Below are 24,364 nucleotides of genomic sequence, written 5' to 3'. Positions count from 1 at the left end.
TCAGCATCTCTGCCTGAATTCTGAGCCAGACTGACACACACACACACACACACACACAGTCACATGTCACATCCACTACACATAGATACACGTAGACACACACACATATAACAACGTACAAACAATATATACATCTCGTACTCAAACACACACAGTCACAGATATTTACCAGCACACGCAATACATCCACCTCTCACACACAGGCACATGTACACATCACAGACACACACACACACAGTGTGGTACGTGAGCCACGATGAGCGTGTTCAGCAGGACGAGTTGTTCAGTGCCAAACGTTTTTTTTTCAGGAGGGCGGCGTTCAGCGGTAAGCGTGTTCAGCCGGGCGGTGTTCAGGCAGCACTCACCTCGTTTCTGTACCCAGCCTTCTCTGACGATGGTGACATCGCTCATGGTGGAGTTCTGCAGGGGGGATGGGTGAGCTCTCCTCTTCTGCGCTGTCTCTCTCGCGCTCTCTCCCTCCCTTGCACACGCTCCCTCTCTCTCTCTCTCTCTCTCTCTCTCACTCTCTCCGTCCGCAACCGCGTGCGCGTCTCCCTCTCTTTCTCTCTTTCACACACACACACGCCGTTCCTCCTCAGCCGCTGCTGCGCGCTCTCTCCCTCCCTCCCTCCCTCTCTCTCTCTCTCTCTCTCTCCTTCTCTCTCTCTCTCTTCAGTCCTTCCCACTCTTCAGCGGTGACTCAGCCTGGAAGGAAGTAGGAGAAGAAAAAAAAAAAGAATGCATGGATTTTCTCTCTCTCTTTTCTCCCCTCTGCCCCCACTCCCCCCCCGGCTCCAGCCTTACACACACACGTACGTGACAAATACAGTCATTGTTAAGACACAAAGCGCCCACCCCCACCCATCCAGACAAACAACATCACATTTTCTTCCTCTTTAGCCACCGAGCACGAACTTCACTGCTGATTCCTCTCTCTCTCTCCCTCTCTCTCTCTATGTCTCTCTGTCTCTCTGTGTCACTCTACAGTGTGGTACCAGTACCAGTTTCCGGTGCCATGAGCTGGAGAACCGAGACACACCGGCAATGGTTCAATTAAAAAAAAAAAAAAAAAAAAAAACCCAATCAGTCTTCATTAAAGAGACCAGAAAAACCGGTCGCCACACGTGAAGACAGCCTCAGAAGCCTCACAAAAAAGCACAATCTGGCGCTGTGTGATACAACTTCCTTAGTAGGTACGCTGGGTAGTAAACAGGAGCTCAAAACAAACACCTTCCCACACCGCAAAAAAGCAGCACTGACAATTGGGCTTCCTTTGTGTTTCACAAACTAAGGTGTGACACACAACAAAAACAATTGCCGCTGGATGAAAGGTTTAGTTAGACAGTGTTGTGGGGATATTAAACTACATTACACAACTTCAACACCAAACAATGCGGCAGACAATGAGGCATCATTGTGATTAAAACAGGAGTGGCGAACGAGGACGCAAGTCAGGGAAACAGTTGCCATGGCAACTGGAGCTGGATGCAAATGAAAATAGGTACTACACACACGCTAAGCGGGAGGGGTGAAATGGTTTTGACTGGCAAACAAATCTGTAGGCTTTAAGTTCCGCATTTGGTTTAAATGGGCCCATAATCTAGAATGATCAAATTCAAATGCCCTCGATCCATTCAGGTGAAAGCACAGCAAATGTAACCAAAGGTTACCATCGCAACAGTCTTTACGCGTAGAGTCTAAAACATGAGACCGAGCTAACAAATCTAAGGCAACTGTAACAAGAACAACAGTTTAATGGGTTTTCAACAAGCATCTCACTGAATTCCGTTCTAAATTTGCTTGTGTGATAGTAAATGCAGAAGCAGTAACCGCTGTATTTCAGACTGTGAAATATAGCACCTGCCAGCTAAAGACTTCATAATTCTCCTGAAGTAGACATTTATAAATAAGATTTTTCATAGCCCAATCAGCTGACTGAAGAACCAACTAGTTTTATACAGGAAGGGAAGCCATCGTGTTTAGCATGCTCGTGGACAAGACAGTAGTAGCAGATTTGTTAAATGGGCGAAGAATTAGAATTTCATGTTTTTTCACCACTCTGTCTTCTCATAACATTTTCAACCTGAAGCCAGTTTAGTTGCCCTTCTTTGTGCTTTTTCAAGAACTTCTGTATTTTCTGTATCAGGCAAACACAGACTCACCTGATATTTCAGTGATATTCATAACATCAGTCAGACAACACTATTTCTGCACATGTAATGTTAATTGTTCACCTCCATGATTTGTTCACACAGAGATTTGGGAATTAAAATGTAAGCGAAGTATGCATTTGTCTCACTACACCAAACCATAACCACATGATAATCATAACTGTTATAATCATCCTCAGTCAGTTTTGGAAACACTGCTTTAGAACAAGAAAATATCCTCAAAGCAGGACTGGAGTTAAACCTGCAAACACTGTGGCTCTCCAGGACTGGAGTTAAACCTGCAGGCACTGCAGCCCTCCAGGACTGGAATTAAACCTGCAGGCACTGTGGCCATCCAGGAAACTGAGTTTAAGACCCCTGTCTTAGAGGCACAGTTCCCAGTAAAAAAAAGATAAGTTACAAAAAGACACGGACACTCACTTAACATACACACACCAAGGAAATATATTGAGAGTTGAGCGCCTATACATTCAGTCATGAAGATGGCATTTTACATATAATGTAACTGATAGCTACACTGTGACTGATGAACCCATTCTGACAACAATGTGATTCAATCCAGATTTCAGAAAGTGAACTGCTAAGGTTTGAACTAAAATCTGTTGGTAGTTTTTTTTCTCTCCACTTTAGAAAGTCGCACATCTACATTCCCCTCAGCTCCTCAGCACATGCTGACACAACAAAGAAATGGTGTGTCATAAAAAAATCTGCAAATTAATGACGCACAGACCATCTTCTGAGCTCCAGAATTATCAGGGGGAATCTACTGACAGAGGCATCCCAGCTTTTGCTCAACAGAACCCCAATTCCGGACTCTCGTCGGGTTCGAATAGCTTCACACAGCACTTGAAAATAAAATAATACAACAATAAAACTGCAGATTTATTGCTCGGGAATCTACATGCAAAGGCCACCAAAATTCCCCTGATAAGAGACACTGACTGCTATCTCTTTCCAAGTTATACTGTCACAGATCACGTTTTGACAGATTATTAGAATCTAACATCAATCTTATGAGTTTCTAGGTAATCTTGTGAAGGATAATGCTAATGGTTATTTGTATGCCTTGATGTCATTACCCTGATCCCACCCCTCACCCCCAAAAAACTACACACGCGTGCACACACACACGCACACTCACAGTGATGAACACACAAGACGCACACACACACACACACACATACACACACGCACTAGCTTAGAAACCTAATTATCCAGTGAACAGTAGAAAGGTAAGTGTACTGTAATGTACGTGCTTCAGTAAAGGAGTCACACTGCAGCATGCAGTCAGATCACGATAACCCGAGAGCCACTTTATTCAAAACAAATTACTTGCTTGAGTGGATCAAGAATACTGCAAAATGGCGAATAAATGGTAAAACCATTAAAAAGTGTGATCGGAAGAACTACTCTAAACAGGCCTGCCGCAGGCACTCAGTGACACACGCCTAAGGACAATGTAAGTTCTGTTTTCGACAGCTTAACTGAATGTGGGTGGGAGCAGCCTTTGGCACGGGGGTCACGATGGCAATAATTATGTTTCATGAACCCCATTACATGCAGAGCAACAATAAGCTGCCAGACACCGACTTGTCTGAACCAATCAAAACGGTTTCAAGTTCAACGGAAAACCAACGATTGGGTCAAACTGGGAAGCCAGTCCACGGCTGGCATATGGTAGCTCCGCCCCAATTTCAACTTCAGGAAGACTCCTACTTTTCACTGGTGGTGGGCTACAGACAGGCGCATGCACACGGAGCAAAACAAGACCAGGTGAAAACCCAGTATATGGCTGGACCTAACACACGTGATCCGGCCGACCAATGGCGTAACTTTGCAACTCGGCCGACCAATGGCGTAACTTCATAAACTCGGCCGACCAATGGTGTAACTCCATCACTCACTCAGTCACTCAGTCACAGTCATTCGCGTTTGTAGGGTTGGCCCCGCTGCTGCGGTCCAGCCGAAAAGAAGAAAAGGATTTTGGGGGGGAAACTGGTAGAAAGCGCGTAAGAGTTACGTCCGGGGAAGCGGCGGCCCGAGACGCGCGGGCGCGAGACGGAAGAGCTGCGTCCCCGGCCTCGGGCGTCCCGCGGCGTCTCTTTTTCGCGCGGCTCCGGCTTCACAGACGGCACGTACCGCCGGAGCCATCAGATCCGGCGCTCCGGAGAGACGCGGCAAACGGCTCGGCACACACACACACACACACACACACACACACACACAAAAAACCCTTATTGTTATTCCGCCCTGCTGAAAGCAGAAAGTTCATAATTCCGTCCACGTTTCAGAGACGGTTTCCGTGCTCGTGCGTCTATTAGGAGGAAATCTGCACTCGGCCAAACCGGAGCGCGAGACACAGTGGAGCAGACCGAGGAGTCGCTGTGGTGTGAGAGAAAGGCAGTGACACCCACACGGATTCCCCATGCACTGTAGTGAGCGTGCAGGAAATACCGAAGCTGCACTGGCTTTAGAGTAAGAGTCGGGTCAGAATGGATACCGAATACATTCAAAATGTCATGCATGTGACATTTGTCGACACTGTTAACGCAACACCGCTAATACAACACTGCTAACATAACACTGGTAATACAACACTGGTAACATAACACTGGTAATACAACACTGCTAACATAACACTGGTAATACAACACTGCTAACATAACACTGGTAATACAACACTGGTAATATAACACCGCAAGTACAACACCACTAATAAAACACTGTTAATACAACATCACTAATGCAACCCAGCTAATAAAATATCACAAATATAACACTGCTAATACAACACTGGCAATACATCATCACAAATACAACACTACTAATAAAACAGTACAAAGAAATGTTGATAATTCAAGCACCTGACAGCAGGTACCCATATTTGCATGCGTCAAAGAGGAAATAAACTGACTTCTAATACTCTGGGTGAATGTTAGATTTTGTTTCCCGGTATTTGAACAGGACCCTCCCAAAGACCTGAGCTGGTATATAATGTACTTTGTGAAGTAAACAGTCCCATAAATCTGTGTCTGATGCGTTGGCCTTAAACAGGCGAAGGAAAAACGAGAGATTGGTTTGCTTGTGCTTCATACACTCTTCTCTCAGCGTAAACAATAGGACTGCCTGTTTTGGACAGCGTTATAGCATTACTACAGGCATTACATTACACAGGCACTTTTAACACGCTCTTATGCAGAGCAACATGCTCTGCTTTCTGAAGCTTTTTATATCCATAATATCCACAACAGCTGGATGACTTCAGTACCTTGCTCTTGGGTACAACGGCAGTGTCCCACCTGGGAATTGAACCTGCAACCTTTAGGTTACAAAAAAACAGTGCAGTTCCACATGAGGTCTGCAGAGTGAAAAAAAAAACATTTCTGCAGCTGGTATAACTTATATTATCGAAAGCATTGTCTGAACTAATCCATTCACACTGTTGGACAAATCCAATATACATGTCGCTCAGTTAGGCCTAACATCATATTATTAACTGCTGCAAGCCTTATATTGAGACTGAAGCCTTCCAACAAGAAGAAATCATGGAAGACTTATGAAATATTCAAGAAACATAACTCACTGAGTAATGTACCTCTTTACCCAAATAACCCCCTTCCAATAATCCAAATAAAACCGCCCCAGACCTTACCTGTGGTAAGGGAGTGGATTCTGAGTGGATAGTTAAGGATGGTTATGCTGAGGGGGGTCAGGGACATTATGGTATTAGCAGCTGATTGGTCCCAAGCCCACTCTCCCATTATAAATATGCAGCAACATTTACCTTCCTCTGGATGGTACAAAAAAGTATCATCTGAACAGAGGGTGAACATCCTTTAGTTAGCCTGTCAGGAGAAGTTGTTTATCCCAGCATGCACTGCAGTAAATCAGTGAGGTTCAACTACAACAAAAAAATATGATTGTGTCCTGACCTGACCGGTATGATTTGGCACAGGATTCAGAAACTTACAAATCACCTGAGCAGTGCAATGCAGGGGAGCAAACTGCAACTCACATGCTCTCCGTTCACGTGGTAACCGTGCACACGCATAAGTTTGTTGACTTTCCACGTTTAAGTTTCTTTTCTTTTTTTGCCAGAAAAAAAGAGAGAGTAGAGGAAAAAAATGAGAGGCAGAAAAGTCCGAGACTCGCTTCACCAGCGCAGTCCGCCGCTCGGCGCGTTAGCGAATCCGCGCGGGTCATCTGAGAGCACGTCCGCGCCGCACGCCGAGCACACAGGGTTCTCTCCGCTCTGCGGCGAGCGACAGCCGAGCGCACGCGCTCAGTCTGAGGCCGGCTCACGGCTCGCGGCTCGACCGCCCGCCCGCCCGCCCGCCTGCCTGCCTGCCTCTGACCAGCATCGCGATCTCATCGCGTTAGCTCCGCCCACCCCACGCGCACGCACCCGAGGCGTCCGCGGATGCCCCCCCCCGCCCCCGCCGCTCGAACCGTCACCGTCTGCGGCCTCCGCTCCGCAGTTTGGAAACCGTGCACATGCAGACGCAGCAGCGAAACAAAGAGAGCGTGCAGCGGGAGCATGCTCTCTGTCCCAGACACTGTATCAGTACGAGACATGAGCTGACCTGCTGCCCAACCTGCACCCCAAACCCACCCCCCACCGAGTTACCAAACGAAACCCCAAAAGCAGTCAAACACAGTAGCTCCTCCCCCTCTAGAGAGCACCCCCTTTTTTTTTTTTTTTTACCTTTTAACAAGTTTAGTCTCACGTGCCCTGCTAAGCACTCCTGGCCCCTGTACAGCGAGAGCGGCAGCTGGAAAAGCGGGCTGGAGCAGAGGCAGGTGTTGCGTTTCCAGCGTCTTTCTTTCCCCGGTGCTGAATTTTTGGTGCAGTGCAGTGTTTCTCTCTCTTTATTTTGGGCGGCCAGGCGGCGTTTCCCCCCCGATGCGATTTTTTCGGCTCCCTCGCATCGCACGCGGCCGTTTCCCCGGCGCGACACAAAAGGCAGACGCTGCCTTGACAATGGCCGTCACCGCGGCAACCGGCTGCAGCCGCCGCCGCCGCCGCCGAGGCAGCCGCACTCAATTCAATCTCTTTACATAACCGGAGGGAGCACCCTCCAGATATTAATTTAATTTCTGGGGAGGGGGTGCGTGGCGGGTGGGGGGGGTTTGTGAGGGGAGGGGGGCAAGGCGGCAGATCCAGACAGAGGCAACCACACACCATTAATCAGTCTCACCGTGTCACAAGCTCGCGTAAATCCCCGCCGCATTAAACCCAGGCGGCATTAGGGACAGTCACACACAGACCCTGCCGCAGATTGTAATTGTTCAGACGGGAGATTCTCTCCAAACTCACCCCCCCAACCCCCAGCCCCCATCTCCCCTAGCCCCCCCCCCCCACTCCACACTTTTTTTAACGTGGGCAGGATAAATTCTGAGAGCGCCAATGCAGGTTTTTTTTTTTTTTGTCTCAGGTGCAATAAAGCCAGCCAGAGAACCAGCTATAAAAATAAACGGAGAGAGAGCAGTCGGGTCGTCTGGGAGAGAGTGGAGGAGAGGAGAGGGGTGCTCGTTGGGCTGAGGACACACAGACACGTTCAGTCATCTGTACTGCACTGTTTAAGCTGAGGTGGGCTCTTTGCTGAGACACAGAACGAATCAGACTGCCACAGTCTGCACAGAGCTACACAGAAGAGCTGAAACGGCCATGTGGTATAGCGGTTAGGGAACTGGGCTTCTCACCCAGAGGTTGCAAGTTCGACTCCCAGGTGGGGCACTTGCCGTTGTACCCCCTCAGCAAGGTGCTTTTCAGGCAAAGGATAATGACCAGCGGAGCCGTTTGCAAGCCATTTTGTAAAATTATCAATCGACCAGCGGGTAATCGGAAACACACAAGAATGATGTCTGACAAAATCAAAGCACCTGCAGGCAGGTGGGATTTATAAATAAAGTTTTATTGTGCATTCCACACAATAAAGTGTTCAGGCACAAGTTGGTGTGAGAGAAAGCGCAAGGTTGTTCTGACACTGCAAAGTGAATAATGGCACATACCGACCGACGACTCACAGGCAAACCACACAAGTACAGTCGAGAATACAGTACAAAGCATTCCTTATTTTATACACCTGTAGGAGGGGCCAATTCTGCTTAGGGGAGGGGTTGGAGGCTGGGAGAGGGGAGGAGCCAAAGGCTAGAAAGGGGAGGAGCCAGGACCTGGAGAGGGCTTAATGTATAGTGCTACAATCAGATTCAGTGTAGAAGCTGTTTGTAGCATAATAACATTGAGCTTTCAAAAAGAGCGCAGTCCATTTAAAAAACTGATAATTCCATTTTTGACCATGTTCATGTGCACATACACTTGTTATTTGTTTAACGAAAACACCACGATATTTGAATAAAGCAACGTCACAGACACATTCCACGGGGATTACATTTTAAAAATAATAAACACTAATAAAAACTAGCTTTTTTTTATAGCCTTTTCTTAGGCAGTCAATGAAGTGTTTTCAGGTGGTAGAAGAGCACCACTCATGTTCATCCAGCAACTTCAGGCTGTCAATTTGCGAAGGGACAGCTGTATAATGAAACAACATGCTAGTTTCTTCAGTACTGAGTATTCCACACCAAGTAGAGACGCAGACAGTCCACATTACATTAGCTTCATTCTTCCTTTCTGAGCAACGCAGACAAAAAAACAATCATTATGCAAACTTATCTGCAAATAATTAAACTACGCTGCCAATTTAGCTCATGTAATACCAGCAACTATACAACAATTATGTGGAATTACACAGGAATAATTTTATTCAGTTTTTAAAATGTCCAATTCTACAGTGAAACATCCATCTTAAATCCCATTTTTCACAGGCTGAATCCTGTTTCCAAGGATTTCCATGGGTCAAACCTGAGGTTCTGTCAGCGGACCGGAGAACAATAGGGACCTTTAGGATTTCACAAAAATTTCTATAATAAATGAAACCTATAAGGTTTAAATAAAATAATGTACATTTTCTAATTCAGGACAAAACAAATGGCTTCCTCTTATAAAGAAAACGCAGACTGACTGTTCAGAACTCTGTTTTTATTGCAACTCAAGGGAACACTTACCCAAACTGACCTTTTTTAAAAAATTAATAAATATCTCTGCTGGGATATTGCCAGTGAATTTTAAACAAGAGCCTACACTTTGGCCTTGAGTCTACCCTAACACAAAATGGCACAGAGACAAAATGCCTTATTCATACAGCGCAGGCAAAGAAATGAGCATGTTTTATTCATAAGAATATGATGGTTTTAATGAACCTACCTGCACTTATTTTTACATTCTTAAAAAAAAAAAGTACGAATAAGTTTCATCTCGAACCGTGGGTCAGGAATTTAATGAAAACAGGAAGCCAAGATGAATTTACATTTCAAGCAAAAAAAAAAACGCATTTCGAACAACTACAACTGTAATCTTAAAATAAAAGAACTGACAGACTACAGAATAAAACCCTTTGTGCTAATCTCTTCCCTAGAGAGACAATGGTAAAAACCCTAGAGAGGTTCTGATTGGCTGTCCCACAGCAGTGTGTGTCAGTAGACAGGTGCAAGGGGTCCACTCTGCACTCCCCTTTCTTTTCAAACATGGAGGAAACAAAAGAAGACAAGACGGGACCACATGACGACAGCATCAACAAACAAAACTATGGGCTGTTCCTCAATGCGTGCGCGTGTGTGTGTGTTTGTATGTGTGTGTGTTTGTGTGTATGTTTGAGTGTGTAAGCACGTGTTTATTTGTGTGTGTGTGTGTGTCTATGAATTTGTGTATAAGCGTGTCTGTGCATGTGTTCATTTATTTGTGTGTGTGTGCGTCTGCATGTGCGTGTGTGAGAGAAATATTTAATGAACTCTATTCGGTTTGGGCTGTGTCTGAGTTGCGTCTGAGTGCGTATGTGGTGTCTGCAAAGAAGGGGAACTGAGGTTACCTCATCTAACCCCATCAAAGCACAGGAACTTCCTGGGTGGAAACGGAACCTCAGACTGCTGCTGTCTTCACTTATGAATGGAAGTGAAAACCGTGTCGGGCGGGTAACCTGAGAAAGGCTCACATGCACACGTGATGCCGTAAAACTGATGCCGCTTTCGACAACTCAACACTGAGACACATCCTCCCAATATCACTGACAGAGAGGCTGTAGAGCCTTGCCTGGAACAGCACTGACGCACGGGGACACACAGCACTGGCACGCAGGGACACACAGCACTGACACGTAGGGACACACAGCGCTGACATGCAGGAACACACAGCACTGACATGCAGGGACACAGCACTGACATGGAGGGACACACAGCACTGACATGGAGGGACACACAGCACTGACATGCAGGGGGACACAGCAATGACATGCAGGGACACAGCACTGACATGCAGGGACACAGCACTGACATGCAGGGACACACAGCACTGACATGTAGGGACACACAGTACTGACTTTTTGGAACTCACAGAAATGACACATGGGGATACACAGCACTGGCACACAGGGGCACAGCAGTGACACACAGGGACACAGCACTGACACACAGGGACACAGCACTGACATGCAGGCGGACACAGTACTGTCAAGTGGGGACAGAAGGCACTGACTACAGCTGCTCTCTGAAGAATTACTGTTCACTTAAAATGTTCATATCAATATTCGTTTGGTGCTTGAAACTGAAACTGAAAGAAAACTTAGATTTAGGACAGAAGGTCCCCGAAACTGTACAGCTTGCAACCTCTCAATTAGGCTATGAGAGAAAGGGAGAATCTAGGTGGGAAAAGTTTTTTAAAAAACAGGCAGAAGGTTGCTTTAAAACTGGTACAAGAAGGCTAACTAAGCACTTTCAATTCTTCATGGTTATAGACAAAATTCAAACCTGGCTTCAATGAATAATAAATATATAGCTAATTAAAACCTCAATTTTAACATAAAATATGAAGAATATGAACAGTTTGGTGACAATCATCTAAACAGCCTAAGACAAGAACAGTAACATCAATCCACAAATGCACAAGAGATAAAAAAAACAGAACCCTTATTTCAGCACACTTTATAACACATCTGTCTCTTTTTTGTGAGATAACTGGGTTTGTCAAGTATGAGATGAAACAGAAGTCGGAATAGTGAGTATGGCAAAATAAATATCACACTAGACTTAAAAAGAAACTTTTAACAACTCAACTGCCATTAGCACAATTTATGACAAATTTACGGATATCAGACCATCAGCAAGTGCAGTGCACAGTATTTGTGAACTCAGAACAAGCTAAAGGCGACAAAGAAGGGCATTGGTTCAGAACAGGAAGCATCGGAGCAAGAGGAAGCACAGATCCTACACACTCACCAGACACTTAGTTCCTACACTCCTTCCATTCTCACTGCTTCTTAACTACAGTTTAGAGTTTGTGGTGCTATATTACTGCATAATTATTGTATCTGTACTCAGCCAAGCTCCTTAATGAATGTTCATAAGATACATAAAATGATAACTTCTCTGTGTAGACAGTAGGGAGGCAGAAGGTTAAGGCAAGATTATGGAGATGATAATCTGGTCAGTCTATAGAATCTTTGGTGACAGCAAAGCAAACGCTATGTAGTGTCAAGAGGTACACAATAATGGAACAGTTATTAACATTATTTGAGAAAGCTGCAAACGGAACCAACTTTCTCTTCTCATTACAAAGGTTTCAACTGTGCAAACCATATCATGTTCTACAGTTAAGGCGTGTAATTAAATAGATATACCGACTGTATCCTGGCTACCCTAGTTTAATGTCTCAGAGAAATTCAGAATGTTGCTTAGCAGTTTAAGTTATAAATGAGCTTTAACCGCATTCTAGATTACTGTATATTGTGGTCTCGTGTAAGATTATTCATGAAAATTGCACTATATGGCATTTAGTGTTTTGCCTTAGTTATTTCTGCAAGCATTCTCAAGCAAATGTTTACTGGGATTAACCTACAGCTGACCATTTCATTTTTTATTTGTACATATAAACACTTCCATGTTCGCATACAGTACATTCACATATCACCATTTTGATTTCAGGAATACACTTGTTCTGCCTCTGAGCGTTTCAATTAAGAATATGTGTCAGTGAAACCAGTGAGCAGTTAAACCTGCTTCCAACTGTGCCGGCTACTGCTTAGATTCATAATGACCTCCCCCTCCCATTGTTATCATTCACAATAAGTGTACAACGCATCGGCGCAGAATTGCTCATTTCACCACCACTGCATTATATAATGAACGAATCTGCATGTTAATCGATCAAAAACTGGGACCACAAAGTCATAATGTCGTATTTGAAGTTAGCTGTTCAAATGGGCGATTTCTGCAGCTTCTGGAAGTACCGGCTTGGGATGCGACATAAACAGGAAAATGTAGCTAATGACAACACAAACAATGGCTGACACCGGCAGGCATATCTTCTAACCACCAACTAATGGTTTGTTTATCGTATACCATCGCACCGCCGTACTCTCCATAAACAGGCATTGTTCTGGCCGTCAAATAAGGACAAACCATTGTGTCCTTACCATAAACAAACAAACAAGAGCTTTTGTCTAAAGGGGGTGGGGTGTCATTTTCTGTTATATAATACACTACTAGCGGAAATAAATCCTACATCAGACATTTATTTAATGCCAGAATATGATATGCAAATACTTACTGCTATAGCTGGACAAATGTCACTGACATCACCCATTCCAAGGAATATAGCTACCTATATCTAAAAAAGGCACGCCGCCAGCAACATTCTGCATTTAGCTAGGTAGCTAGCCAGTTAGCTCCCAGCTACTATAGCTGGATAGCTAGCTACCTAACAATACAGCATTTTCCTTAAATTTGCACGACACCGCTAATTTGCATAAAGGTGGTTAAATTGCGTTTATTGTTATGCTCGAGAAAATAAGCATCATCCTTTTTTCCCGATCTGGAAAATAAGATAGGAGCCTCCAGAAACGTGCAGTAGGCCAGAGCCATACAATCCCACCACCTCCGCTCGTCTGAGTGTGACAGCCTCCTTTTGCAGCATCAAGATACCGAGCCTCCCATCCTTGTAAATGTGCAAGCTTGCTAACGTTAGCCAGCTAGCAACGGTGTCACCCATTCACGATACACAGAGCAGACCCGGTACAAAAACGGTGCAATTCTTCAATGAGCAAGTCTGTCCGCAGCCAATAAGAAATATTATTATAACTGATATCTATTATTAGACTACTTATTACCTGACTGGCGGGCAGTGACGGGGAGACCTCTGGGGCTCCCCTTCGACAGTGTCCCTTGCACGCTCGTGCCCTTTTCTACGCCGCAACAATGAATCGGGAGGGGAAAAAACAGTCACTCGCAAAAATAAACAGGAGACGAGTGCTAACGCTGTTGCTGCTCCGGATAATGCCGTCTATTCGGTCGCCCTGCAGAAAAGGATAGACACAGCATGTGATGAGCGGCAGCAGTTCCCTCTCGCACCGCCGCTGCGCTTCTGCCGCTAGCGCTTGTTGTTGACTTTCAGGAAAGCTCGTGACGTCACGCCCAACCACTTTTCGGACGGCTTCCCTGTCCCTGACTCGAGCGTGTCAGTCTCGGCTCGGCTGCTCCCAAATGCGGATATCTCGCATCCCCGAGCACTGACTTCTGATCAGGGCTCGGGTTTTTGCCCAAATGTGTAGAATGTGCAGTGGGGAGAGGTGCGCTGATCCTGGATCGGTAATCGGTACATTTTCGACTGTATACGGAGTCTCCAGGCTGCAAGCTGCCCTGTCTTTCCCCCGTTTCTCCCTGCAACACTCGCGAGTGTTTTTTTCTGCATTAATCGAGAGCGGAGACACTATCACCCCTCCAGTGTATTTAAATGAGCCTACATAAATATGTGGATAAAACCGTCAAAAAGATCACATCTATCTTGGGGAAAATCTCTCAATGCATAATCCCCCCTTTAGCGACCTGGCACGTTGTGGAGGTTCAGCGCAGCACGCGCGCTGCATCTTACATAAGAGTTGCGAATACATACTACCACGTGCTGGCATCTACATTATTTATTTATTTCAGAAAGTAAATAAGGAAACTTGATTTTCAAACGTGATCCTGGGGAGTGGGACCCACTCTGCATGCTGGTTTCCGTTCCTACCATAATTGCAAATTGAATAGTAAATGAGCTGTTAATTGTCCTTAATTGGACACGTAATGTCTACTGCAGGATGATTTACCCTCTTAGGGCCGCATTATGGCAGAAATAGCTGCGTGATAAATATTCCACTTTTACATCCCAGGACTGTTAATCAGTACGGGCCGACTAATGCTTTAATTTTCTGAAGTGTGCTGTAAGACAAACGATTCTCTTTAGAAAGAGGCTACACGTGGCAGGTGAAATCATTGGGGTTCTAATTGCTCAAACTGTGGTCACCATGGTCACTGGAACTAAGATATCTTGGAAAAACAAAGAGTGTAAGGACAGAACAAATGGCTGTTTTTTTCTGGAGTAAGGGAAGTGCAAAATTATGTTAGAATTCAAACACGCTTTCGGCAACTTTATTTGATCAAAAATTCCAAAATATTGGCTGTGACAATAATCAGCATTCACTGTGGGTCCCCGTGCAGGACCAAGTTTGAAAAGCACTACACAAGAGCGACATGTTATGTATTACAATTACAGTAGCCTGCATAATTAAAAAAAATAGTCTGTGGCTGCCGTGGAAGTAATCCTAGATGAGAGCGATGAAAGTGTGCCCGTGATTATTAATATTACAGTTTATTTTTGTGTCTAGACAAATTTTCTATAGATTACAAAATTAATTCCATTTACATAACGTGTGTTCATGCTTAATTAATGTATGTCTCTTTCTCTGGGGCTTATCACTGCACCTGCCCAGTCTGTAAATTCAGGAACACCCTTGACCCTGTGAAACAGCACTAAGCCCATTGTAGGTGATGGACCACCTCTGGTAGGCCTAAAGCTGCTCTTGCAGAAAATTATATTGCATTTCTTGCAATGTTATTTTCTTGCCGTTAGTTCCAGCGCTAATTTTTCACGTTTATGCGAGCCTGGTCTTCTCCCTTAATTGCTTTTCACAATCTCTTTCAATCGCTAAACGTAAATCTTTAATTTCTGTGTAGCTTTGTATCAACATTTCAGATCTTCTTAACAGTCTATCTGTCTGTCTGTCATTTTCTCTCTCTCTCTCCTTCCCTTAGATCAATTATCCAAAGCTAAATTGTGTCAATAATCAGGCATCATAGCCCTGATAATAATAATAATAATAATAATAATAATAATAATAATAATAATAATAATAATAATAATAATGGACCATTTGCTAATATTTACAACACAATAAGTACTTTCTGAAATCCTTCCATTTTAATGTAATATCTGCAAGTTTAGAAAGTCCATCAGACATTTATACCTCATCAAGCAATGGGAGTTCAGTCGGTTCACAAAATGAAAATATAAAAGGATCACGAAGGATCATTTTCAAAGGATCATGAATTGAATTTAAGTTCATCTTGTCAATTAACTGAACTGAAAACTGAATTGACTCAAAACCTGAATGGATACCTTTGTTGGATTTTGCTATAACTCCACATATTTACATACACACGTTTCCTTGAGAATAAATATGTGGCTTTTTGCTCAGTTCCCAATGATGGGCAGAGAATTCCTGTATTTGTACTTTTGTTGTTCCCATTTAAAAGAGACAGCAAAAAGACCACAGTTGACAGAGCTGATTATATGCAGATCCTGCACATGTAGCTGCAGGGCGTGCTTCGTATTTCCTGAAAATCAGGGATAAAAGAGGAACAAGAAAATCTTTCATAAATACTGAAAAAGTGCGTGGATTTGTTATTTTATGCAGAACAAACCCACTTGACTTGTTTGGGCTCTGGGCCAATCTCCTGTCATATCTGGGGCTGGTCAGCTTGCTGACAGCCAATCGGATTGCTGCAGGAACGCCCCCAGGCTTCCCGTAGGCGTAGCTCACCTGCAGCTAGTGTGGATGAGCAGTACTGTTACTCAATGCAGACTGGCAGTGGGAATAGCACATTTGTAATTCTGATGTTTGGGAAAAACGTAAATCAAATCAGATGTGATGCCTTAAATAGAAAAATAAAATCTGTATTCATAAGTAATACAAACAGTTTAAAAATAGGATTTGAAAAATAATAGCAAAAACTGAGAGCATGGCTGTCCATCCTCCTTTCATATTTATTTATTTATTTTATTCAGACAGGTAAAAAGCAGACAGGGTAACAAATAGAAAGGGGTCCACAACAGAGAAGGTGCCATGGGAGGGACTGAACCTCCATCTATGCAGGGGGAAATTCATAAGACAGAGTCGGCCAAACCTCTCACCTAAAAAAAGGCACAGGTGTTACACGCATAAAAATTCTCAGCTTTTACTCTAAATACAGTCCAACAGGACCACACGTATTCCATTCTATCGTATATCAGAATTGATTTTACACTGAACACTTGCTGCGCAGCTTTTAGAAATCCATTTTCCGATATTACAACACTCCGGGGACGTCCATTGTGATTATTTTTCGTGATAGAGTGCTTGAGTACCCGCTGGAGAGAAAAAGACAAAAAAAAAAACCATGCACCTAATATTAAAGTGGTTTTCCACATGCTTAAACCCGTTCACTTTACTGTGGGTCTCCGAACACTTTCTCTATAAATAATCCCGTAATTTCTTTCATGCAGCAGTAAAACCAAAAATAATTGTATCGCAAAACAGTTTCTTTGAACCCTCTTTCCAATGACGCTCCGCATGGTTATTTCCCTCGGTTAGCACACATTAAAGTGTGAGCACTAAAGTCACAAATTCCTATGTTACGGGGTACCAGAGTGCTACCAACTTTTTTCATGGTATGTCTCTAGTGATTGGTCAATTTGTCACTAGGATTCCCAGCCTAGATGAAGTAATGACGCAAAAAAACGCAATGATGCAATGATATGACGTCGCTATTTCGATATAATTTCTTAACATTTGCAATGCTATTTTTTAATTTAAGTATGGTACAGAGTAATCATTTTACTGTATAAATACATTTACAGTTGCAATAAAGCATAACAGTGATGCCCATCCACACACTGGAACAATGTTTTAACAGGATGACTCACCCAGCAACCTGATGCTGTATATTTTGCCACACTCTCAAATATACTCTATATATATTTTTGGTAATAGAGCAACTAACTTCTGATCTTCAGGTTAAGCTTAAAGTGACCCCATGAATTTATTCCACACGCTTCTGCAGAGAGTACTTTTGTCCCATTGATACTTTTCCCCCGAAAAGAAGAAGCAGCAGAGCAGTGAGTCCTGGGGCGCCGAGGGGTCACCGAAACAGACGGGGCGCAGGTGAACACGGGTCGTGCACTTGGGAGCACAAATCCACCTTGAACTCTGCGTGATCTGCGCCCGTCGCACGGCAGCTTACCTACAGAGACGGGATTTAGGCGCCGTAATCGTCTTGTTGTGGAAGTGACTCGCCCGCTGCCCCCGGAGGCCAGCCGCTGGCATGACCGGAGCGCGCCCGGAAAACACAGCTCTTAATGACGTTAGTTACTTAACGTTTTCGGCAGGTATTAACGCTCGCGTGTCTGGGTGCAGCAGACTGCTCGGCTCTGGCTCTGCTGGTGTCAGACACTGAGGGATGTCACGATAGAGCCCCCCCCGCCCCCCCCCCCCCAGGGCAGAGTCTAAAATATGGGTCATAATTTTAAATAACTTTGTTTTTCTGGATCTTAGTGTGTAAGCACTGATGCACCCACATACACTGGTGAGTCACTGACATTTTCAGGAAAACATCGTGGGAATAGGACAGAGGGTTTTATTGATTGGCAGCCAATGAGCAGCTGTCACATTTTGGGGGTTGGGGGGGGGGCTTAAATAGGAGAGAAAGGCAATGTGGGGGTGTTCAACAAAAACATCAGGAGACTTGTGCACCCCTCCCTTGAGTCTGCCTCAAAACTGCTGGGGGACTAACCCCTGTCCCTGAACACAGCCGTATGACAATGTATCCCAAGACCCCTTGCAGCACAGCTGGAGATCTGTGCTCTCCTCCAGCGCTCATTAGCATCGCATGCTTTCCGCTGCTGGCTTTAGCACGTTAGCACGTTAGCCATCAGTGCCCCGGCGGGACAGTACGGTCTCAGTGGGGAACAGAGGTCGCATCTGGACCCACAGATTGCATTCCAATTTTTATTTAGGTATTTAGGTTTTGTACCCCCGCAAATCCCCCCATTTGGAGTGGCTCATCTTTGATTTTTTTCCACCCCCTCCCCCCATTCAATATCGGAATGACGGTCCCACAGGAGGCTTCCCAAGTGTGTGCGCTAAGTATCTGGACGGCACTAATTTCTTTTAATGAGATATTTGACTGCCGGACCAGGAAGTGCAATTGAGGACATGGAAAGCTGGCCACTCAGTAGAAGTGCCTGAGCAGATCCAGCTTCCCAGAAAGCTCACACATTACACAAGATCTTATTAACCACCGTATCCTTCCTCCCATTATTGATCCATTCAGCCGAATGAACAAATGCTCATTAATCTTTTTGCTCTTCGGTTTTTCATCCGCGTCTCTGCCAATATCTTTTCCTGCCGTCATACAGAAAACAGAGTAGATGGATTCTCAGATTCTGTGAATGAACTTCGATCGCAGACAATTTCTCCATTTTCTGGTGTCCTCCTTTCACTCGTGCTCAGACACTTCATCTTTCTATAGAGGAAAAGGTGAATTGGAACATCATAGAAGTTAATATTGTATATTTGTTTTATCATACCTGCTTCTGCTTGAAGTCATGGGGAAGGAAATTAAGGGGGAATTAATTGATTAATTCAAGATTAATAGATGCCAATGAAATTCAAAAAGGGAGAAAATGCTATCTGCTTCTAAGACCCTAATGTACAGGGCCATACTGTTACAATTTGATTTTATGTGCAGGTTTTCATTGATATATTGAGGGTGGACAAGTAACAGGAGATTGAAGTTTCTGCATAAAACCTTCCCCTCAAAAGGCTTTGTTCTTCACAGCAAAACACACTGGGCACTTCTGTGTGGAGTTGGCATGTTCTGCATGTGTCCACATGGATTTCCTTCCACAGTCCAAAGACATGCAGTTAAGCTAATTGGAGACTCTAAATTGAGTGTGTGAGTGAATAATGAGTGAATGGTGTGTGTGCCCGGTGATAGATTGGCGGCCTGTCCGGAATGTATTCCTGCCTCTCACCTAATGTACCCTAGGACAGGCTCTAGCACCCCCAGCGACCCTGCCCAGTATAAATAATGGATTTATGAATGGATGAAAGGACATTGTGGCCCCGCCGTTTCATGGTTTGCGTGAAACCTCACTGTGCCATCATTAGTGAGGACTGACACTTATTTATTTATTTTTCATTTATTTAACTTTCATTTAACCATGTCTGTCAACTGAGAAGTGAGTTCCTCTTTAGCAGTGATGGCCTGGGGAATCAAAGTGGATGGGGAATGCCAGGGATTGGACAGCCAGTCAGATATAGGGGGGTGATTAGGTGGCCAGATGAGAGCCAGTTTAGTGGGAAATTACCATCTGGACAGTGCCCCCCCTAACTACCCGGCTCTCAGCCCCCCCCGCCCCCCCTCCCAAAATAAATCCTACCGCTATACAGATAATGATAGAGATAATGAGGCTAATTTTTGTGCCTCTGTGTGCTTCACGCTTTCAACACGCAGTGATTCTCGTCCCTCGTTCCCGGGACACAATTTCCCCCCCGATCCAAACCTCCTGCCTTAGCAACCTCGAGATGGCAGGCGTTTTCCAACGGTCTCCGTCGGCAACAGGAAATAATTCCCACGTACCCCCATCGCAACTCACACATAGATCCGATGCCCCTTTTTTTTAAATAAAAAAAAATAACATTCAGCCAAAATGGCCGCTTCCTCAGCCCCTGAAATAACGAGTGAAAAAAAAAGAAAAGGCCTGGTGGATTGAGCCTGGGGCTTACAGCTCCAGCATCTGGCCCCTCTGGCGGAGCCTCCACAGAGCGCACTGTTGGAAGGTTTTCTATAGGAGGTGCAGATGCAGTGGCGAGGGGGGGAGGTTTGGGTTGGGGGTGTGGGGTGTGGGGGGTGGGGGGGTGCGGGTGCAGATGGACGTGCCGGAACAGATGATCCAGCGGGCAAAGCCGCCGCGGTTGGCGGTTGGCATGGGCGCAGCGTCGCCCGCAGCTGCCGTAGGTCTGCCGCCCCTGGGAATTGGTTCCGCGAGGCAAATGCTCGCATTGGCTGATGTCGCCACCACTGGCTCCGCCCACCAATACTGGTGCCATCGGGGGGTGGGGGGTGCGGGGTGGTTGGGCGATGTATTTGTTCTCTCTACCCCTTGGTTGGTTTTGTTTGGTGTTCCCTAACAAATCTACTCAGGTCAGGGATGTGGACCAGTTTGCCAGATTTATAAATCTCTTGTTAAGGCACAACACTTGTTCAGGAAATAATGCTTCCCCATCAAGGCCACGCTAACACAAGCGGTCCAACCGAGGATAAATCTTCCCCAAATATGAGTGATAACCCTTCATTTTAAGTGCCTGTTTTGTTCGGCCCATACAATATCTGGCAATAGAGGATATACGCTCTTATAAGAGCCTTACATCTTCAGTAAAAATAGAAGACAGAAGAAAATCTATCAGTGAATGGGGCAGTCTGGGTTAGTGGAGAAATATAGAGCTTGTGTGTTGTATATATTCTATTCTCACACTGTGACACCTCCTTTCTCTTAGACCTTCGTTTCTCAATTCAGTTTTAGGACATTCAACAGAATTTCCAAGTGAGGTCATCAGGGCATGTAATGTGTTCAAGGAAAATTGAGAATCTGCAGATATGGTCCCTCCACACACTTGTAGATCATGAATTTTCCTGGAGTTTTGTTCGACTTGGGAAGAAAGATAGAGAAGACCCCTTAGCTTTGTTGTCACCTGTTCATCCACCATGTTTTCCAAATGTTCTGTACTTCTTCAAACAGAAATACAAAATAAAATGACCAAAAACTACACATACAGAATATTAAAAACTTACAAATCAGGCATAAAAATAAATAGTTCATCATGAAATTACTGAAACTTGATTAATAACACCGTTAACACAAAAATTTGAATGATTTTTATTCCCCCCCCCCCCACACACACACACACACACACACAGAACCGCCCCCCATCCCCCCCCCCCGCCCCACCCAATTGGTCTACACTGAAGATTCTTCCAGAGAATTTCTGCAACAAGAAAACAACATGCCACTTGATTTAGACGAAACAATGAGCTTGGAACGAATTCAAGTGCATGAATCAAGTTTACCAGCGTTGGGAGGAAGGGCCAGTCTCGCCCTTGGCCTCTCCAGCGGTCAGCGCTGGCACGCGAGAGGGCCCTTAACCCCGCTCGTGTTTGTGTTTTTCGTCTGTCCCTCCTCCCTGCGTCTCGTTCCTTTTTTCCCGAAATATTCGGGGCTCCTCAGGTTGGGGGACTTGCTGCCTACCAGCCGAGGTTTGGCGCCAGCGGACTCCGTGCCAACGCGCTCGGCGCCTGCCAACATCTCTGCCGTTTCCAGAGCTTCTGCACACATCTCATTCGGTGTCGCTTTCATCAATTGATTCTTCAGACGTTTTTTTCTTTTCTTTTTTTTTTCCTCTCGCCATGCATTTCCTGAGAGAGAGAGACTCAAACCGCTGTGGTCTCTACACGGCGACAAATAGCATCTAAAATATAGGAATATGGATCGCAAAAACTACGATGCGCGAAGCGCAGATGAGCTCAAACTCAAATGAGAGAGAGTGAGAAACACGCAGAGAGACAGACGAGAGATTAAAAGAGCGATTCAAAGACAAAGAAAGACAGCACAAGAGAGAGACAGAGAGAGAAAGCGACTGAGACAGAGAAAGAGAGTGGGAGAGAGAGATGGAGTGCGTGTGGGACTGACTGAAAGAATGTGTGTGTGTGTGTGTGTGTGTGTGTGTGTGAGAGAGAGAGAGAGAGAGAGAGAGAGAGACAGCAGGTCCAGATGTCCGGGACAGTGGTCTGAGTGAACAGATCTATGCAGGTCTGGCCATCGTATGCCGTCTGACATCTGGAGGGCCAATTGGTTAATGGAGCCTCCAAGCTAAAACACAGTGCCATTTCTACCAAAAGGACAGCCATCTCTGTGCAGCCTGGACTCCTGTTTATCTTCAGAAAACTGACCCTGCTCATCCAAAAAAAATTAAATAAATAAATAAAAATACATTTTGTTACTTTACACATAAACTAGCACTGCCCGCCAAGACAGATCTTTCTCTTACCGCATATAAAACAACAGTCAGACCACTCTTAACTGCACAAGCACATAGCTCATTTGTACATTCAGACTGGAGTGATGATGTAATAAACCACCATGTGCTTTGGTGTCATTGCACGCAGTTTACAGCCAGAGCAATGACACCATGATGACAAGAGTTTCTCGTGCTTCAGAGCAATGAGCAGTAGAGCCTGTTCTGTAATGACTTCTGTAATTGCCTATTTTTACTTTTTACTATGTTCTAAGTATGCAAGTACAAAATGCATTGCTGATACATGTCAATTCTGACCTGTTACATATATATATGTATATATATAAATGTGTATACGCATGCATGACAGGATAGGTGTCAAAATTCCTGTAATGACCGATCGTTCAAGTTGTTGGCAACACACACAAAAGTACATTTCTCTGCGGACTTTTAATCTGAAGGTATGAATAGGAAGGCATTATTAATTATGACCTTTTTAAAGTCTTGTAAGAAAACTGAAATATTTATCGGCTGATTTGGGGGAAGAGTAAAACTAGTAAACCCACAGCCCTCCCTAGAGAACTCTCAGCGTCCTGTCTATTTTCCCTTGTGTTTGCTTTTAGCTAACAACCATGATTTTGGGGTTCATTTAATATGTGGACGTGACCGTGTAGAAAATCTGAACAAACTGAGTTCCTTTTTTTTCCCGTATAGAGGGCTAAGTGAGCTTGTCTCGCGGTGAAGTTTCCCCAACGGACCCAGGGGTAAACATCTGCTTTAAAAACACGTTCTGGGGGGAGAGGTGCTAAGGAACATCAATCATGCAGGCCCTCCTCATTGGCTAAGTACAAAGGTGCCACAGGCATAATAGCGTTACAAAACATTTAAAGGCACAGCGCGCATTAGGGCGCTATGCTTAATTGGTTGTCGATGCCACTCAAATCGAGACTGTGTTAACTATTCTGGTTCACTGAGTTTGACTCTAGATACTAAATGTACACAATCAGGTTAATTGGTATGGTATGAAATAATCTTTATATTTCGCAGACATCCATATCCAGATATATATTATATTTTCACAATGCATTTATGTAGCTGGATATTTACTGAAGCAATTAAGTATAAGCACCTTGCTCCAGGGTACAATGGCAATGCCCCACCTGACAATCGAACCTGCAACCTCTAGGTTAAAGCGACTTCCATAACATTATACTACACTGAGGTTGTTCAGTGGGTGGCCACTTTAACAAGGTCCTGGGATCAAAGTTCACCACAGAGCACCAAATCGTTAAGCTCCACATGCTTAAAGGTGATGGAATTTACGAGACCATTGCAGTGCTGAGTATCTACAATGCTGGGGTGAATTATCCATTGATCGTTGATGGAAAGACATAGGAGATCATCAGTTGATTATCATAGATGTGCAGAAATAACCTCCTTGAGAGGGATGTCATTTATAAAATAGTTTTTTGATGGTTATGGTGTCATTCCAGCAACTGGCATTTTGCATTATTTGCCAAATAGGGGAAATTAGTTATTGATCTCCTTTAATTAAAACGTTCTTTCTGTTTAATTTTTCGGAAATTTTAAAAGGCTTGAAAACTGCCTTTCAGCCGAGCGTTATTCTGCCAACCCTGACATCTGGGGATGTTAAGCCCATAGCAGAGTCACCCATCGAGGCTGTACCCCCTGAGAGAGCCCCCCCCAACACCCCCATGTCTGTGCCTCCACCCCCACCCCCTCAACCCCCCACCCTACCGAAACAGATGCTGCGCCTCCAGAGTCTTCCTCTGAGTGCTGAGAGGCAGCAGCTGTTTCCCCCCCCGGCGCGCTGGACACACACAGGACGGGCCCTCAGCGGCATGAATTATTTACGCGCCGCGGTGTTGTTTTTGGGTGTCGTTGATCACGTCCCATATCTGCCCCCTCCCC

At 44.8% G+C, this 24,364-nt stretch overlaps 1 protein-coding gene and 1 long non-coding RNA gene across 3 annotated transcripts in view; both read right to left on the bottom strand.

The window, feature by feature from the left end:
* The window catches only part of LOC135245295 (RAC-gamma serine/threonine-protein kinase), a 74,714-nt gene extending 60,588 nt beyond the window's left edge, over positions 1–14,126 (bottom strand). The window contains exons 1-2 of the mRNA XM_064318264.1: positions 13,391–14,126; positions 366–705 (exon numbers count right to left, since the gene is read on the bottom strand). Coding sequence (XP_064174334.1) covers positions 366–411 — 46 coding nt within the window. The 5' untranslated portion in view covers positions 412–705; positions 13,391–14,126. The remainder of the gene's footprint in view (positions 1–365; positions 706–13,390) is intronic.
* Positions 14,127–20,254: 6,128 nt separating this feature from the next.
* Positions 20,255–24,364, bottom strand: part of LOC135245288 (uncharacterized) — a 32,895-nt gene continuing 28,785 nt past the window's right edge. The window contains exons 2-3 of one of the 2 annotated variants that reach the window (XR_010327189.1): positions 21,489–21,833; positions 20,255–21,069 (exon numbers count right to left, since the gene is read on the bottom strand). This is a non-coding gene — a long non-coding RNA (uncharacterized LOC135245288). Of the gene's footprint in view, positions 21,147–21,488; positions 21,834–24,364 lie in introns of both variants that reach the window. The other variant, XR_010327188.1, reaches the window with a different exon arrangement.

The sequence above is a fragment of the Anguilla rostrata genome, chromosome 2, assembly GCF_018555375.3.
Source record: "Anguilla rostrata isolate EN2019 chromosome 2, ASM1855537v3, whole genome shotgun sequence".
NCBI lineage: Eukaryota > Metazoa > Chordata > Actinopteri > Anguilliformes > Anguillidae > Anguilla > Anguilla rostrata.
This window is presented reverse-complemented; position numbering and strand designations above follow the sequence as displayed.